The 18294-nt window shown below is 40.1% G+C and overlaps 1 protein-coding gene across 2 annotated transcripts in view; it reads left to right on the top strand.

The window, feature by feature from the left end:
• Positions 1-16486, top strand: part of DCP1B (decapping mRNA 1B) — a gene marked incomplete at its 5' end in the record, with an annotated part of 40811 nt that extends 24325 nt beyond the window's left edge. For both annotated transcript variants that reach the window (XM_082279809.1, XM_082279810.1), the window contains 5 exons: positions 1195-1330; positions 5830-5958; positions 6705-7544; positions 13769-14017; positions 15787-16486. In XM_082279809.1, the coding sequence (XP_082135935.1) occupies positions 1195-1330; positions 5830-5958; positions 6705-7544; positions 13769-14017; positions 15787-15867 (1435 nt within the window). In that variant the 3' untranslated portion in view covers positions 15868-16486. The remainder of the gene's footprint in view (positions 1-1194; positions 1331-5829; positions 5959-6704; positions 7545-13768; positions 14018-15786) is intronic.
• Between the last annotated feature and the right edge of the window lie 1808 nt (positions 16487-18294).

The following is an 18294-nucleotide window of genomic DNA, read 5'->3' as shown; positions in this document are numbered from 1 at the left end:
GACACAAATCCTGTCATGGATAGGAGGGATGATGTTGATCCGGGTCTTTGGCATCCCAAGGAAACCCACAGGATGCAGTCAAGCATTAGGGACTAACAGAGCACAGTGCAAAGGCCCTGTCAGACGTGTGAATCTCCTTTGCTGCTCATCTGTCTCAGTCTTTAACAGCTTCTGTAGCCAGAAGTTGCTGAGGAGTGACATCAAGTTTGATTGCCAAAGTTGCCAAGGGCCCCAAAGCCCATTTCTGTGCCCTGCAGTAAAAATCCCCGCAAGGCTCATCCTCACACATCCCAGTTCACAGCAAACTGCTTTCACTCTCCTACCACTATGTTCCAGATAGGATTTGTGATAAAATCCTGGATGGGAAGGTAGTCATCTTTCCTCTATAGATCCTTTTTTTTAAAGTAAGACCTGCTGCTTTTCATTTTGCAGTGACAAAAAAGTGTGAAACGCAGACTGTGACAGCGGTGGGGTTTTGTTCTGTGGGGTTTGTTGGTTTTGCTGTATATCCTACAGCTCTAAAATGAGTCAGTTGTGACCCAAGAAATAATTGATGGGGATGAATTTACAGAAATAAACAATGAACCCTAGGAAACCCAGGTTTTTGACAGCTCATTTTAGTTAACTAGCTCAAGTTTCAGTTGGTGGTGATTAGGTACTCTCAAACTGGTAATTTACTACAATAAAACCTAGTTTTCAGAGGATTCATGTAAATGTAAACCACGTGTAGTGGTTTATAATAGCAGTATTTCATATAGATAAAAAATACCCTGTTGCTCAGCCAATTGGCTGTGTGTTTTAATTCTCAGCATTCTACAATAATAATAAAACAGCTGGGGCAGGAAATTGGTCATTTGCTAGTAGTTAATGCCCGATTTGTGTGTGTTTGCCATCCTCCACCACCAGCAGAACTGAATAACACTATAAATTCCCTGCTCCTCCTGGGTGTAGAAATTGTGACTCAGTTATGGAAATTTTATTCTATGGTCTAGTGTATTCAAGATTGGAGAAAATTAATCTCATGTCAAATTGTGATTTTATAGAGATCTTTCAATAGCGATTTTTTTAATGCGTGTTTTCGTGTAGATGAGGGAAGACAAATATTTGAGTTTCCATTAAGTATTGTATAGTAATTGTGGTTAAATATTTCTATTTTATCTGTACTTTTTGTCTCGTATTTGCCCCACCTTTCAGCCTAACTCAGCAGGAGCAGTTCAAAGCACAGCAGGGCACAGGAGCAGGGGCGTCCCCCATGATCATGAATTCTGCTAATAACAAAGAAGTGGATATCTTACGGATGCTTACCAAGGCCAAAGATGAGTATACCAAGGTGAGACATGCTCCCACTTTACATTATGAAACATAAAAGGTTTGATTCTGGTTTTTGTGGGTTTTGAATAGTTCTGCTCAAAGTGAAAGTGATTTGGGGCAGTGTGCTCTCCCATTTTGTGGGGAAGTGGCTGGTAAAAAAGTTTTGACAGAATTTGCTAAAAATTCAAAAGAAATTAATGTTGTCAATAAAAAGTTCTGGAAGGAGAATGTGTGTATGATTGTTTGTTGAATGGTAGAGGCTAAGAGCAAGTATAAATTGCCTTTCATTCTGACCCTTAGAGCTCCTGTGCCTATTGAGTAGCACCTGGAAGCTCTGCCTTCTTTCTGGGCGAGGTATTTACCTGGTAATAGTGTCTGTGGTTTGTACAAAGGACTTGGTTCAGGAGACTTTTGACAGTGAAGTTAGTGCTTTTAATTGTGGTTGTTAACTACTTTCAGACACTAATGGAAGGAAATGAAAAGGTTGAAATGTAGTATGACTTCAGCCCATGTGCTGCTTTGGTCTTCTGAGGCTTCTAAATAAAGAAGTAACTAATGGACTAATAATGTTCTCTATTATTGAGCAATCAAAAACGTTTTACTTTGGGGAATAAAAATCTAATAATTTTAACTATCCATATATAAGCTGCAAATTGTTACAGAGCCTGCAGGTTCCTGCTGCTGTTTCCTGTATTGCTTATGTGCTGTCATGCGATAATAGAGCTCCTAAGTGTTCCATAAGAGTCTGGAAATATACATATCTCTTAACTTTTTCTCTCCTTACATTTCTTGTGTTTATTTTTTCTGAAATGTAGCTGCTAATAAAATCCTAAGGAAGATGATAGCACACTATTTGAGCTAGAGTGAAATGCAGCCCTTTTTATTGTGTATAGTTTCTGTTGAAGCTTGGGGCCTTTGTATTTTCTGTAGTAGAGATGTAATGTATTACAGTGGACAAACGCTTCCAAAACCTGGTATCTTTCCCATATTTTAATACTGAATCAGTATCTAATCTTGGCATCAGAGAATAGGATTTGAGATGCTCTGAAATGTTTAAGAGGTTTTCATTAGATAACCTTAAAAATACTGCAAATGGAAAACTGGAAAAAATATCAGGCTATCTTCAGATTCTGTGAAAAGAGGGTGATAAATCTAAAAGATGTTACCTTCCATTTCTACATGAGCACACAGAAACCAAGACAAAGGAGAGGAAATTCTGTTGTTTAAATAATAGCTTTTAGGACACTTTTCCCTTTAGAATCTTTTGCAAATTTGCTTCTTACTTTATCTTCAATCTTTCTGCATTTAAGGCATTGCCAAGGAAATAAAAAAATAACATGAAAGCTTCCTCCTCATCTGGGACATGAGTGCTAGGAATGCCTGACCTCTTAAGAACAGGATATGTGTGATTTCTTGTATTGCTAGTAATATAAATTTCAAGAGTGTGATAAATAAAGGCAGTGACAACCATTTTTCTATTTAATGTCAATATGTTTCAGAGCAATCGTGCTTTTTGACTGGTTTATGACATCTACTTTCTTGTCAGTGTGTGTTTTATTACTTCCAATCTGATGTGCTGAAATTAGTTATGAAATATGTTGTTCTCTTCTTTGAATTCTGTGTTTATTCAGTGAAGAGTGTTTTAAAGTGTTGGAAGCTGTAGAATAAGGACATCAATTTTCCAAACTTCTAAGGAAGTTTTTGCTCAATTTTTAAGAGTGTAACTAATTTTGAAGAGTATATCTTGTTCCCAGATTATCTTATACATTTAGAGGTCACATGCAAAATAAAATACACAGCTTTCCCCTTCCTTTTTTAATTAATGGAGCTCTAAGATGCTAAACCACTGAGGTTTTTTTTAAAAATGTACTTCTTATACAGTTGCCTTCTCTTGATCTCTGGTAAGAAAAAGCTGGCCTCAGTGATAGCCAGGGAGAAAAACAGCTGAAGAGCTGCAAGGGTACAGAACAAAGCATGACAAAATGGGTTTATTCTTAACCATTGTGCCTTGTCTTGTACTGCAGGACAAGCTCTGGGTTTAGCTCGGTGCTGCACAGTTCTTCTCCCAGCACTCAGCATTTTCAGCTTCATATTGTACAGGTAGACTGTGAATCTCACAACGCAGAGAGTTGTTTGCCTCAAATATCTCTGACTATACCAAACTTGCCAAAACCCCCTCAGTGATTTTCTTGCTCTTCTTGATCCACATTCACCATGTGTCTCTGGTTTTGTTCCAGTGTTGCTGAGCCTTTCTTTGACTTGATCTTAGAACCTTTTTGATTACTTAGGCATCTTTTGTAGCAGCAGAACTTTGAATAGGACACCTGAGTTAAGGACAGACCTGTGAAGCAAGATGTAGTAATTGCCAAATGTAGCTGGTGAGGACCCTGGTTCTATCACTAAAGAGCACGGTGACATCTCTTTCATGCTGTTTGTTGATAATAGCATCTGATATCTTCTTTACCTGTCTACCTGACAGCTGCTTAAAATGTCATGCTAGTGCTCCCAACTTACTCATCAGCAAGGCCATGCTCCCCATCTGCCAAGATGGCTTTATATTCTGTGCTCCAATAGTGACAGAGACTTCTGAAATCCTCACCGGCTTCTTTTCTCTTCCATGTGCTTCTGGGTTTGATAGCCGCCTACTAGCCTTGTTATCAAAACACAGCAATGATACCAAGTCAGGTCAATGTCATTCTCTGTAGGCCCTTGTGTATACTGATGCTCATTTTGCTGAGGAATTTGGTCTAAAAAATGCTCATATAGTGATAACTCTGTTAAACACTACTGCTTCTCACCTCATTTTTATGTTCTTAGTTCTGTGATCATGCAGGGAATGACAGTGGAATCTGAGGTACTTAATGTTTCTGAAGAATTCAGCCTATTAAAATATCCTGAGGAAATAAGGGTATTATTTAAATTTCTGCAGAACTCACTGTGAAATATTCAAGAGGATGTTATCCATCGTGTTAAAGAAAAAGGTTATATGCTTTTTTGCCCAAAAAGTTATATTGAAAAATAACAATGAGAAGAATATATGTTGAAGAAAAGGCGGCATCATTAGAAAGAGAACTGTTTGGGAGGAAAAAGAAAGCTATTTAATCTTACTGAAGTGCAGTTTTGGTCCATGTAGAATCTGTCCAATCTGAAAAACAACTGAAAGTATCCAGGTCATATTAGAGCCCCTGAAGTCCCCACGAGAACTCAAATTCTGCTTTACTGGGCAGCCCTGGAACCAGCATGTCTCTGTTTATTGTTGCAGCAGGAGTCAGAAGTGGGTGCAGTGATCAGTTTTGTGTACTTGAGGGTGGGGATTGTTTTCTCACCTGGCACATTTGCATTCTGAGGAGTTTGTCTCAGAAAGTTCTGGAAAGGACACTGATATTTTCAGGGTCACAAAGCAGTGGCTCTGCTGTGTGTCCACAGAGCAGTCTGCCCACTCTGGAATTCTGGCCCCAGGAAAGCACAAGACTGGACTTTTGGAGTGAAGAAGAAACCAAAATTGGTCGTCCTTCCCCAACCACTTGTCCTGTGGCATAAAATTTTGAGCCCATCAAATTCAGATAATGAACTATGAATATTATTGTTGGATAGAATTAACTTCTTGTTAGATAATTCTTTTAAAAATCTTTCCAGTTTCTTGGTTTCAATTGTATCAAGTGACAATGACTTCAAATATACTGTCTTCTTTTCTGCTGGCAGTAGTATTCCATGTATACCCAATGTGTTTTTAGTTTCATTGACTATATCCTTATATATAGCATCTTATTCACATTTTCCTTTTCTATTTACTATTTCTCTTTCATGGAGCATTTTATGTGGGGGGTTTTCTGAACTAAATCATGCCCTTTTCCCTCCATATGACATTTTTTTGTCCCTGATCACTTTTAGTTTTTTGTCTCTGACCATCTTTTTATAAATATTGTTAATGATGGTCATTTATTTATTTATTATTTCATAAAAAAGCCTACTGATTCTACAAATTGATTAAATCTTTAATTACTTTTCTGTGCATGTATATGCATCCTGCAAGTTCCCACCATTTGAAGATTAATGCAAAAGAGTTTGAGTTATAATTCTACTTTTTGACAAAAGCATTTTAAATTATTTTTATGGGCACATTAATCCTTCATGGACCTAAACTACTTCTAGCTGCCTGTTGATGCAGGAAAAGCCTGTCTGTTGCTTGGTTTCTAAGGTGCTTTAAAAAAGTATTTTATGTTTTTTAAGTGCAGGAAAAGCAGAAGGCCAAAAGGAATAGTGAGATTTAAATTAGAGGGAAGCCTCATACTAGGAAAATCTTGGAATCAAGTGCTCAGTTTTACATATTTCTTATGGTTGTAGAAAATTAGGTTGCAGTTGCTACAGTTCTTCTAATAGCATAACACTTCACCGTCAGTGCTGCAATTAGTGGTTTTGGTTATTGAATACCCAGTTATGTCTGCATTTTACTGTGGTTGGGAACTGGGGGAAAAGATACTGTCACACATACTAAGAAATCCTTTTTTCCTGTTGCAGTGTAAGACCTGCTCAGAGCCAAAACAAATAACCAGTTCCTCTGCAATCTATAGCAACCCCAACCTGATCAAACCGATTCCAGTGAAGCCGAGTGAGAATCAGCATCAGCGAATCTCCCAGCAGAGCAAGGTAAAGTGTGTGTGTGGTGTTTCCTGACTGCTGCTGCTGTCCCTGAGCAACAGGAGCATTGATTTGAGTTGGAAGGTCACTGCAGGGATTTGAGATGGAACCACTGTACAGCATGATTTTAAAGCACAACTAATCTGTGTTGTAAAAGCTCCCCAACCCCCACTGTGTGATGTGGAAACACGTAAACTGCAGACATACTATCCTGATGCAACAAAGAAATACTGCTCTTTCAAATTGCTGTTTTGATCACAAGCTGATCTGTTCCATTGCTGGACCACACCTTTTGTGGGTTTTTGTTTGGGTTTTTTTCAGGGGAAATCATTTGATCTAAATAAAGAAAAGTCTCTTGGTGTATCTTCAAGCCACATCACACTGCAAAATCCTAAAAGCTGAATTCAGCTGTGACCAGCAGATGCACAAGAAGTGGCTCTACTTCATACCCAGGCAGATTTCTGTCTCTTACTAATATTGTACTGATGGCTGTATGAGAAGATGCTCTTTCATGTTATTTAAAGCAAAGCCACTGCTATATCTCAGATTCGCTGATTTTCTCCCACATTAGCAGCTTGACAGCAGTCTCCTTGCCCTTCCTATGTGACAAAACTATTAAAAATCCTCTTGGGGGAAAAAGAGCATAACAGTTTTCTCAGCTTTTCATTGAATACTGCTGGCTAAATATTGTCGCCACTTAATGTAACTTATGCATGAGGGAACTATGTTTACTCTTTTCCTTTGTCCCCCCACAGAATGCGGATCCTGAGCCCCAGCACTTGTCTTTGACAGCGCTGTTTGGCAAGCAGGACAAGCCGGATGTCTCAGAAGCCCTCAATAAGCAGCATCAGGAGAACCTCCCCGTCAGGCAGGGTGTGGTTCGCTCGCTGTCCTACGAGGAGCCCAGCAGGCACTCGCCCTGTGCAGAGAAGCAGCTCTGCCCTGCCATCCAGAAGCTCATGGTGCGTGGCACAGACCTTCATCCCCTCGCCGAGTTCCCTGAGAACCGCCTCTGTGAAAATGGCAATATCCCCCCTGTGGGGGAGACTTTCACAGGGCTCTTCCAACCTGTGGCTTCCCACGGGATTGCAGCGTCTCACGTGGCTCAGGACACTGCTGGCACTCAGAGCTTACTGCAGAAACTGCAGAGTCAGCCAGGGTCGGTGACCAAAATGGACCCCGGTGCCACAGGACCTGGGAACTCGACAGCTCCCGTGTTCAGCAGGACTCCTGCTCCTGTTGGAGCACCAGCAGCACCAGTAAATAACATGAGCCAGCCCCCTCTGGTGTATTTCAATGGGTCCCTACCAGGCCAGACTTTAGAGGCTCAGACACTTGGTAAAGAACAGTCCAAACTTCCCAGGCAGCCACTTCCTCTCTCTGGCAATCAAGCAGCCAACTCTGGGGTGATTTCACCTCAAGAATTATTGAAAAAGCTCCAGATAGTGCAACAAGAACAGCAGCTCCATGTATCCAGCAGACCAACGTTGGCAGCTAAGTTCCCTGTTGTTGCCCAGAACGCCAATGCCCTGAAACCACTGGATTCCTGGATAGAAAAGGCTCCGGGCACGGAAAAACAGAGCACTCTCTTGCAGGTAAAGGGGAAACTTCTTCAGCATAAAGAGATACAAATCTAGCAAGCTTTTAAACTTGATGTTTTGTTAGGTTAGTCTTGGTTTCACTGTCCTCCTGCATGTTGCGCATCATTCATTTTGCAGGTGATGCCTTCCCAACATCGAGTAAATTCTGATTTACCAAGGTGTGATATTGTAAATCCTGAAGGCCACATCTCTTGCCCATCAATGATGACCAGGTATACTTCAGTGTTGGGTTTTTCCAGAGGCCTTTTGAAAAATCACCTAGTTTTCACTTGCCTTACTTGGGCTGTTATGTGTAATTGCTGGCTACTGAGTGTAATATTTTGAGTTTAATAATTTTTTTCTGCAAAATTAGTCATAGCTTTCTCTGTGTAGATATGCGTTCTTTTGTATGCCAGTTGCTAAAGATACTTAAAAGGTCTCTTGTCTTCTAACAGCAGCTTTTTGAAGTATTTGTATATTGGTCAGTTAGTTATCTTGTACCTCACCTGCTACTTCTAGATATTCATTAGCTGGTTTTCTTTAATGTGCTGTGCATTATTCTGAAAAAAGGTCTTGTGCCTGAATAACATAAAAAAATTATGTTTATTTTAATGCTAGAAGTCAGATTGGTGTCTTAAAAAATTCAGGAGGTGCTAAGAGCCTGTATCTCTCTCCTGAATACATTTGAATGTTCTTCGGAAAAGCAACATGTGCAAGTACAAAATATCCCATCCAAAACAACTACTGTCTAACAACTTCATTTTCTGTAGGATTTTCTACACTAGAGTGTCTTTATGTGTCCTGTTTGGGGATGCACCTAAGCTCCTTTCAGCTTCCTTTATTGTGGGTAGGCTGGGTTGTACTGGAGTCTGACTTGTATTGGAATCTGGAAGTTACTGATCCCAAGCATTCCCCTTTCCAGTGTAAAGTTCAGAAGCTGCTTTTCTGTTGCAACTATTCCATTTTTCTATTTCTGTTTTATTCTGTTTCTCTATTTCTATCAAAACCTGAATGAAAGACTACAGAATATTTCAATGTGCTAGCAAGTTATCCTATACATGGAGAGGCTGAATCAGTCATTTAATAATATAAGAGCTACATCTGTCACCAGGTCTGTGACAGGTCAAGTTTTCTAATTCCATGAGAGAGGCAGGAGGAATATGAATCTGATACAGCAAATAGCCATCATAATTTTTGTTCTTTGAATTAATGCAGTAGGATTTGAATCTGCGTAAAAGAGTTTTTTGGGGATTAGTCATTGAAATTATTCAGGATCAGTTGCTTACAGATGGTAACGTTGACTTTCCAGTGGAGAGCTAAAGAATAAAAGGAGGATCCAGAGTCAAAAAAATGTATTTGTTTTCACTGGGTATGGAACTTGCCTGCGTTAAATATAAGAAATTGTGTCATTCACTGATACTTGTACTGATAGCATGAGGACACAATGAAGGCATTCCTACTTTGAAGGTAAAAGTGAAATGAGGCAAGTCCAAGCTATACATTGTCAGTGTGCATGAATAAAAAATAAGGAAATATGCTGATATATTTTTTGGATAAAAAAATCCCTATAGATGCTGCTATGGCCAATGACTTTAATGTTGTATATATGAAAAAGACAGTTGTGCCAGCATTAGTTGCAGAAAGGCAGTTCCTGAGGTCTGGCCTAATGCAATTGCAACAGTTTGACTGCTTGAGTACAGAGAGAACAGCAGCTTGTGAGAAAAGTCTTCCCTGGAACAAGGCTCATTCAGTGTGATTATTGCTGCAAGCTTGCCTTAAAAAAGCCAGAAGCAACTGAGGTTCTCAGTCTCTGTTTGCATGGCTGTGAGCCGACAGAGGAGACTGAGGCTGTCTAGGAGTGGCTTCACAGGCTGCCACAGCTGCTAGTGACAGGGTATTGATGCACACATTTAGTGCTGCTTTGGAGAGTTCATGCATAGACCAAAAATGGTAAGGAAAGTGTCACTAATTATTGTTTAGGACGCCTAAAGCTCCAGTCTGGGAGGAACAGACTCTTGCACGTGCAGCAGATTGCCACAAAATAAAAGCAGGGAGGTTAAAAATGAGGGAAGGACTCTGTTCCTCTGGAAGCCATTAATTAGCTGCACGAAACTTCCCTACTTTCGAAAAAAACCCTGGCAGATAAAAACTTTTAAAACCAGCATTCATCTTTTTATAATATTATCCTTGCAGTAGACCAGAGGCTTCAAGTGCTTCCATGCCTGCAGAGTAGATATTTGAGTGAAATTGAATTGGCACAAATATATCTGCACATGCTCATGCAAAATTGATCAAAGCAGATTCTGACAACAAGTGCAGCAAAAGGTTTGTTCTCTGTAATTATTTGTCTTTTGGTATTGCCTCTTCTACTGTGCTTCAGCATACAGAAAAAGCAAAAGTCTGACAGGAATAGAGAAATATCTGAACAGTGTCTGTCGTTGGAAAAATCATATTAAAGGAACACCCTAAATCCATCAGCAGCACTAAGAAAATGTAAGCAATAGTCCTTTCCACAACTGACACATTACAAGTCCAAGTTTAAATTGGCTTCTGCTGCATCTCCATATGGTATAAGAACTGTGATCTCCCACATGGAAAGGAAGAGACCAGTTACCAAAAAAATGGGAAAAAAAAAAAAAAAGAGAGAGAAGAAGGGAAAAAGCAAAAGCTGAAGAATAATGCTTGGAAGCATTCAGTCTGGTCTGGTGCCAGCCCTATTTTGTGAAATATTCCTTATGCAGACAGTGAGTAACGTGTGCTTAAGATACAATAAAAAAGCATTAATCTACAGTGGGCTTTTAGGGATATGTTTAGTGTTAGGCATGTGTTATCCTGATTATAGTTGCATGCATGCTTAAGTGTTTATGTTAATCAGAATTATGGTTTTAAGAGTGCTTACAATAACCCAGACACAAATTCATCTTTTCTTCAGAAGGCCACATATCTTGCATCTCATTTTTCCCATTTCTTGGAGCATTTTTCCATCAAGAATGTATTTTGTGCATAATGTTACATCTTCTGAGTATGTACATGAAACCCAGTGTCTGTGGTGTGAGCATCACAGTACTGCTTCTCTCTTGTCCTGACTGCAGTTTCAGCATGCAACTGTATAATGCAAATAGCTGCATTAAACTTGTTTCCAAAAGTAATTTCAGCTTCTGGAGCTAAACATCAATTAAAATATTCTAAATTAAACTTGAAAGACAAAGCAATGTTAGCATTGTAGCCGGCTTTAATTAACTGCCTTTAAAGTTCCTCAACCATTCTTAGATTAAATGTTCTCAGTTTCAAGTAATGCCACTGAAAACTGTTCAAGGCCCATGGCACCCACTGGGTACTGATGTTCCAGAGGAGCACTCGACCGACCTGGGATTCTGTTCACACAGGAGACAACAGAAGGTGCCAGTTTGCATTGCAGTGCACTCCTTGGTTCATGGTGTTATGTCAAGTTGCCAGCTGTGGTGTCATCCAGCTGCCAACAGCCCCACAGAGCACCAGGCTGCTATCTTAGTGAGCATTTGGGCTTCAAGGAAGGAATGCTAGATACAGCAGCAGTTGTTGTGCACATTTTTCATTGTTCTTCCTTCATTGCCGCACAGCTGACGGCAGACTCCTACTCTGTTATTAGTGACTCAGAGGTTGAGCGTTGACCTGACAGAGCCGGAGGTAATGGATGAACAACAGCTCAGGTTCTGTGGATAAGGAGTCGATCAACAGGATTTTGGAAGGGCTGTTATGACTTGTGAGAAGTTACTCAAAGCTAGAAGATTGGTCCAAAGGCTGTTAGTGTCCCTGCAGAGCATTTACAGTGCCTTCTGCAAAAGCATGGTCTTACAGGAACTGCACTGGTAATGCCAAGATCAGCATCCTGTTTTCTGGTGGGTGTCAGTTGTCCCAGTGACTCAAGGTGATCTGAGCTGAATCTCAAATGGAAGGTCTCCTTTCTGTTTAAAACAAACCCCAAACAATCCATGTTTTTTATGTAAAGGTTTGTTAAATGGCAGAAGCTTTGAGCTTGAGCTGCTAGCAAAAGATACATTTTAATGTTGAGTACAGACACAAACGCTATGCCCTGAAAAAAGGTACTTACACTCTATTTTTCTTCTGAGAGAGTATCTGAAGTTGTGCAGTCCCCTGTAGCTGTTGGCTGTGTCACCAGTAGATGGCAACATTGCTCATTCCATATAGCTTCCATATGCTTGGCGTGTCCTACCAAACAGACCTTTCTGTCCAGAGAAGACAAATCATTCTTCATATGTCTTTTAAACCACAACATGTGCTTGTCAGGAGGAGCTGTGTGTTATTAAGAGCACGGTTTGTCTCGGGTTTAGTTTATTTGCCTTGGGCAAATGAGAAAAATGTCTGCTGGTTTCGAGGGCTGTGTTATCTGAGTCTGACAGAGTCTGCAGTAGATTCAGCTGCGTTAGTGGGACACTTTATCTCCTCCAGCTGCTCCCAACCTTCCCTTTGCAGGAGGTTTCTGCCCCTGCAGAGCAGTTTGTATATGCATTCTTGAAATCACATTAGGAAGAATCATCTTGTTTAAGCAAACCCTGCCAATTTCACTGGAGGTAAATAAAGAGAAGTCACTCCAGCAGCATGGATGAGTAGAGCAGAAGTGCTGGGGTAAGTGTCTGGGGGTAGTTGGTGTTCCACAGGCAGGAGCAGATCTGTGCAGAGTCTGAAGGTCTCACTCCACAGAGGCATGTCACTTAGGACTCACACTGGTTTTCTTCTAAAATAAATGTTGTTTCCTAAGCATAGGTGTGCAAACCTGCAGTGAGTTAGTAATACCTCTGCTTAGTCAGAGGCTTGGAACACAGACCTGGTGATTGCTGGTTTGATTACATGCTGTGGGGTTGGAAGAAAGCTGTAGTGAAGAGTTTTGTAGTACTCTGTGTTTGAGAAACAGACACAGTGTTTACCTAACGGGGTAAATATTGTGGGGGGGGAAAAAAGGAGATTTTTGCATTAGGTGTATATTTGGTGCTTTCTTTCCTGAGCCCTAGTCTTTCTGCTTCCTTAAATTTTCCATAAAACAGCATGACATCTTAGTCCTCTTTGTTTCTTTCTATTTCTCTTTGTATCATGGTCTCACGAACATTGTTCAGAAATGTCTTGGGTAGGAGAAAGACAAGCTACAAAAATGTGACTCTTCTTTAATGCTAATCTGTGTGGTTTTGCATACCTAGGAGATCAACCTCAGTTCTATTTTCTTAAACTTAATTTTTCTTCAAAATTGAAATGTAATCCAGGACAGAGTGAAGTGATTCAGTAGCCTTTCACCTTAATATGGTAGCAATAAATCATGCTCCAGTCTAAAAGGGAGGAACTTTGGTGAGCTTGTATCAATTCCTTTGTACGTTCTTTAAAAAGACTGGATACTTGAATAGCAAGAAGATGGCTGATTAGGATTAAGATTTATTACTGGAATTACCTGGAGAGATCTGATGTCTGCAAGTGAATTAACTTTCTGTTATGTTGTATATTACATCTGATGGTATTTGCTAATATTATATCTGATCGTATTTGCTAATCCTGCATGTTTTACAGTTCCAAGATGCACTGCAAGATTTGAAAGTGAAAGTTATTTGGCAAATATGCAGGTTGGTGTGGCTAGGATGCTGAGGGAACTTGCAGAACTGCTGGCAGTATCAAGGTTCTCTTTGAGGGCCATTTTGATTTGGTCAACAGTGTGTTGGTTGTGAGTCTGTTCTGTTTCTGACAGTGCCATGAGCTCACTATGGACCTTTAGCTAAATCACTGAACCTCTGTTTTTGTCTTCTCTCTCCTTAAGTAAAATGAGAAGGTAAAATACACACATATATAGATGTTTATAAATTGGAAAATACTTTCTAGTTTTAGGTACAGGGGTTAGTCTAACAGTGATATTTACATGTCTCATGTTCTCAAAGATTGAACTTTCTGACTTACTGTCCCTGTGTAGAAGACTTTACAGCTGCATTCTCTAAGTGCTGATACTTAACAGTAGTCTGATTTCTGTAATAAAATCCTCTTGTCCTAAGATCATTTGCCTATGGCTGCAATCTCAAATTGGATGGAAGACCTTTTGATCTGGAAATAGATCATAGAGGCGGTGCTGAGCTGGAGTTTCAGATCACGGTATTGACCTCCAGCAGTCTCTGTGTTGGCTGCCAATCTCTGTGCCAATCTCTGTGCCTTGGCTCCCGCAGAATGGAGCGACAGCTTTCACTGATGCCGTGCTTTTACCCCGACAGGTCATCTCGCCTCAGCGCATTCCTGCCACGGTGGCTCCCACGCTGCTGATGTCCCCAATGGTGTTCACCCAGGCCACGCCTGCTCCTCCAAAAGCCCCTGAGAGCGGCCGTTTGGCAGCAGCAAACCCCGAGCCCGCCGCCAGCTCGGCCAGTCTGCTCCTGCCCCTGCCAACCCCAGAGCCAGCCGTGGGCAGCAGCACCTCCATGACCAAGATGCAGCTGCAGGAAACACTGCTACACCTCATCCAGGTAAAGTGCCAAGAATTCTCCCACTTTGCTTAACATTCTGCTGCCCGTTTTGATATGAGCACCCTGTAATTGGCTGTATCTGTCTAAAGGCGAAATGAATAATTAAATACATGTTGGAATTGTGCTGCTTGTGGCTGCATGATAACAGGGCACCATGGCATAGGCTGGGGATGCAATAGGCTCTCCTTGCACACTGCTGCCTTAACTACATTTTGATTAATGCATCTGATTTGGGGTTCAGGAAAGATAATAAATTTGGTGGAAAAGAACAAAGATGACCGAAAGTTTTGTAAGGTCAGCCTATGAGCCAGAGAGACATCTCTTATATTTTTAGCTAAGGATAAATAATGGGTGATTATCCTAGCTGCCAAAAATTTCAGAGATGTGTGTAAGCAGTAAGAGGAATTCAGATGGGAAATTAAAATTGCAGGATGAATGTGAGCAACTTTAAAAATATGGGTTAGATAACATGAATAAATATATTAATTCAGTTTAGCATTTGAACTAGAGAATGACATTGAATAAAATTCCTTTTGCTGCAGTAGTTCAGGTTTCATTGTGACAAAGCATTAACAATGTTATGTATGAGATGATTGTTTACCACTCTGGCATGATGCATAATTACGAATATTTTTCTCCTTAACTTGCCATGTGAGTAACAGCTGAAGAGTAGAAGTTGAGGAGACATTACATAACTAAAGACCTGGCTACAGAACACAAGGAGCAGAGAAACACATCCAGTTTGTAGGTCCAAACCATGTGCCTGTATGGCTTTGGAATAAAATTAGAAGTCATTATTGTAACTTACTTAAAACATTATTTAAGTTATAAATTCAGAAAAGAAATAGTATCTCTGACAAGCTAGAGGGCTTTCTCATTTTTCCCTGTATTTTTATTTTGGGATTAAAAAAAAAAATATCCCATTGTCTTGTCTCTACATAGTTTGAATGTGTGGATACCATTAAAACCACACATGAAGAGGAAACTAGTCAAGGAAGATTGGTAACTTTGTACTTGTAAAATATATATTTAACCCTGCTATTCTTGGTGGTAGTTAGGATTGACTGAGTTACCTGGAAATTATTCACTGCCGATTTGTTAACTGTTATTTTCCATTATATAAAACTACAATCTCAGATGTGCCTAATTTTCCTTAAATATTATCTTAATTGTAATTATCCTCATATGTTTATGTGAGCTACTTATAACATTCTTTCTTAATGTGGGCTGACTCATTCTTGCAAAACGTTCTTTAGAAGGAAAAAGTTAAGCATCAGAGCAAAAGGAGCAGCATCCCTTAGGAGCATTAGGCCTACAAGAGCTAAACAAGATGCAAGGATTTGCCCAGGCAGGATTTTAGTTTAGGATCAAAATCCCAAGTGTTTCATTATTCCTTCAGACATGCTTGGAATTATCACTGACCTGATGGAGGACACAACCTAAGGAAGTCCCTAAATAAAGGGGGCAAAGAAGAGAAATTCCAGGGTTGTAATTTCAGTATCATCACTGAGTTATTATGCAACAATACTGGACTCAATTTAAATGCACTGTGAGTTTAGAAAATCTTCTTTCTGTGTACTCGTTGCTCCTTACTGAGGTACAGTCATGGGAAATAAAACAGATCTTTGGTGAAGGAAAGGGCTTTGCTATTGCTCTCTTCTGAAAAAAGAGTAAGGCTGAAAAGTATCTGGTCCATAAAATGGAATAACCTTCTAATCTCTTTACTCCAACTGCCTGTCCTGCTAACAATTGCCTGTTTTGTTTTTCAGAATGACGACAACTTCTTAAACATTATTTATGAAGCATATCTCTTCAGTGTGAGGAAGGCAGCAATGAAAAAGTCCATGTGAAAGATGATCTTTTAATCCAATTTCCATGGCTTCCTGAACTCCAGGAAGAAGATTTGGAAGTTTTCAAGTATGATTATGTTTGAAGAAATGAATGGTCTTAGGCATTTTGCGTACACTTCGATTTTCCTTGTTGGCAAGTACGTGCTGTACTGAGAAGAAGGTGAGCAGAAATGGATTGTGCCTTTAGCGAGGGGAGCGTCACGATGCTGAAGAATTACTCACAAAATATCTTAAATTATTTTTCTTACCCTGGTCCATACTTAAGAGTCGGTTTCCCGGCATAAGGACTCAGTTCTCAGGATCCGGTTTCCTTTTTCACTTGCAGTGTGGTTGCTCATTGCCGAGGTATTTGTCCGCTGGTGTTCCCCGAGCCGTCCTGCGCAGCTGTCCCGGAACGCGCCCGTCCCTGACCGCATGGTGGCAATGTTGGACTATTTTTAGGAACACGAAAATCCGCGTGAGCCCTGGCAACGGGCAGTTTCGGGAAGACTGATCATCGTACTTAGTTGTCTGCAAAGCAATTTAGAAGAAGTGTCATGACTTCCCCCAAAATTTTTGTAGTAAAATCTTTTTCTATTTTGACAAGAATATTTTTAGCTAGCTGTAGAAATGGGATTCTGCAGGCGTTTGAGGAATTGGGGGGGGGGGGGGGGGTTGTGAATGTACTTGCTATCACATAGCTCTGGGGTGACACTGGATTCATGTTTCTGTTATTCCAGCTCCAATCTGCATAATCATAAGCAATGTGAAAATTTTTTAAGGGGAAGGCTACCTGGTGTATTAATTTTTTTTTTTTTAAGCGTGTTCCTGGAGCACAGTGATTTCATTGATCCATTTCTAAAGGAAATAAAATGGATAATCCCTACTATGTGCTGATTTGATTTTATTGTGCCATGGGCTATATATTTAGTTTGTATGACTCTAAAGTGTTTTTATGCTTGGCAGAAGATACGTGAGGTTTTAAATCAATTAGAATAAATGATTGAAGGAATTTTTCTGTATATTTTTATCAGCATCTGCTGCTGAAGTGCCAGTTTACTACAGTTATGGAATACACAGTTGTTGCTGAGGAGGCATTTCTTCTGTGGGCGCAGAGAGCCCAAACTGTAATCCATAAATGATTATTCAGTCTTCTTTCCTGTGGGCACTGATGTAGGCACAAGTCAGTAGCCTCATCTGTGAAAGTTGTTCAGTGGAAATTTGGCTGCAGGTTTCCATTGGTAGAGTTGTAATGAGTCAAACAGTTGCTCCTACCCCATGCAAGGGCAGGGGCAATTTGTTCACATTTCTTGGGAAAGGCTACAAATCAATAGGAAAAAATCCAAACTCAAGAGCTAGTTTCTTTATTCACATAAGCAAATAACCCCAGGAAACTGCTGGAGTTTCCCTCCACTAGACAGCAAGTCATACCCTCGTTTTATTTGGTTACTGCATGATTCTTGCAGATTCAGTGAAATGAATGTGTTGAGCAGACATCAGGAGAAGCAGACTTTAAAGACAGCAAATTCTAATCCTGTAGCCTTCATAATTTATGGGATTCTACTGAGTTAATTGCTATTATTTCTGAATGAACTGGTGTGGAAGAAATTGCAATCTACACAAAAGAGTTTGAAACTAAATGCATGCATAATTGGTGTCTGTGATGTTGGATTATCTGAGAGTGCAATTTAAAGATGATGGGGACACATAGTTAAGACCTCATTTGACATGCAGAACTTCTGTAATTGGTGGGTAAAAATAATCCTTAAGCATCTCAAGCTGCCTTGGTAATAGATTTTCTAGTTACAGGGGAAATATTTCATTTACAAAAAGGCAAGTAGAAGTTTTAAAAACATTCTTATTTATTGCTTGCCAGAGCAATTTACAAAAATTAAAGGCATGTTTTTTACAACATCTGTTAACTCCTGATGCTTATGAAAACTGTAGTATTGGCATTATGCTTGACAAGCTGAGGCTTCTCTGAAAGCAGACAAGGATTGAGCCAATTCAGGGTTTCTTTTCACTGCCCTCTCCTCTGGTTACATCTATGCCAAGTAATGCTGGCAGAATTGGATTTCTCACACTGTATTGCACTGTAAGGGATTTTGTGGATTATTCAGAAGGCATAAACTTGCCCTTTGTGGAGTGAAGAAAAGTTGTTGCTTAAGAAGGGAGGTACTGTTTTAGCCTCTATCCTGTTTACCAACAACAGCAGTGGTAAGAAGATAGAAGAAGCTCAGGAAGAAACCCTGAGTTTTATGACAATGAGCAGGAAGGTAGTGAGAGAAATCTGCTGAGAAATGAAGCCAAACTTCTTGTCTAGGTTTCCATCTTAGAGGGCAGGATCTGCTTTACCAGGTGCATTTGGGAACTGGAGTCTGAGCTTGGAGTCATACTGGAGTGTCAAACTGAGCTGTGTCCCTTTCTACTGCAAACTGTAGCACTTGT

This window comes from Coloeus monedula (genome assembly GCF_965178545.1).
Source record: "Coloeus monedula genome assembly, chromosome: 4".
In the NCBI taxonomy this organism is placed as follows: domain Eukaryota; kingdom Metazoa; phylum Chordata; class Aves; order Passeriformes; family Corvidae; genus Coloeus; species Coloeus monedula.
The sequence above is the reverse complement of the archived record's forward strand: the minus strand, read 5'-3'. Positions and strand labels throughout refer to the sequence as shown.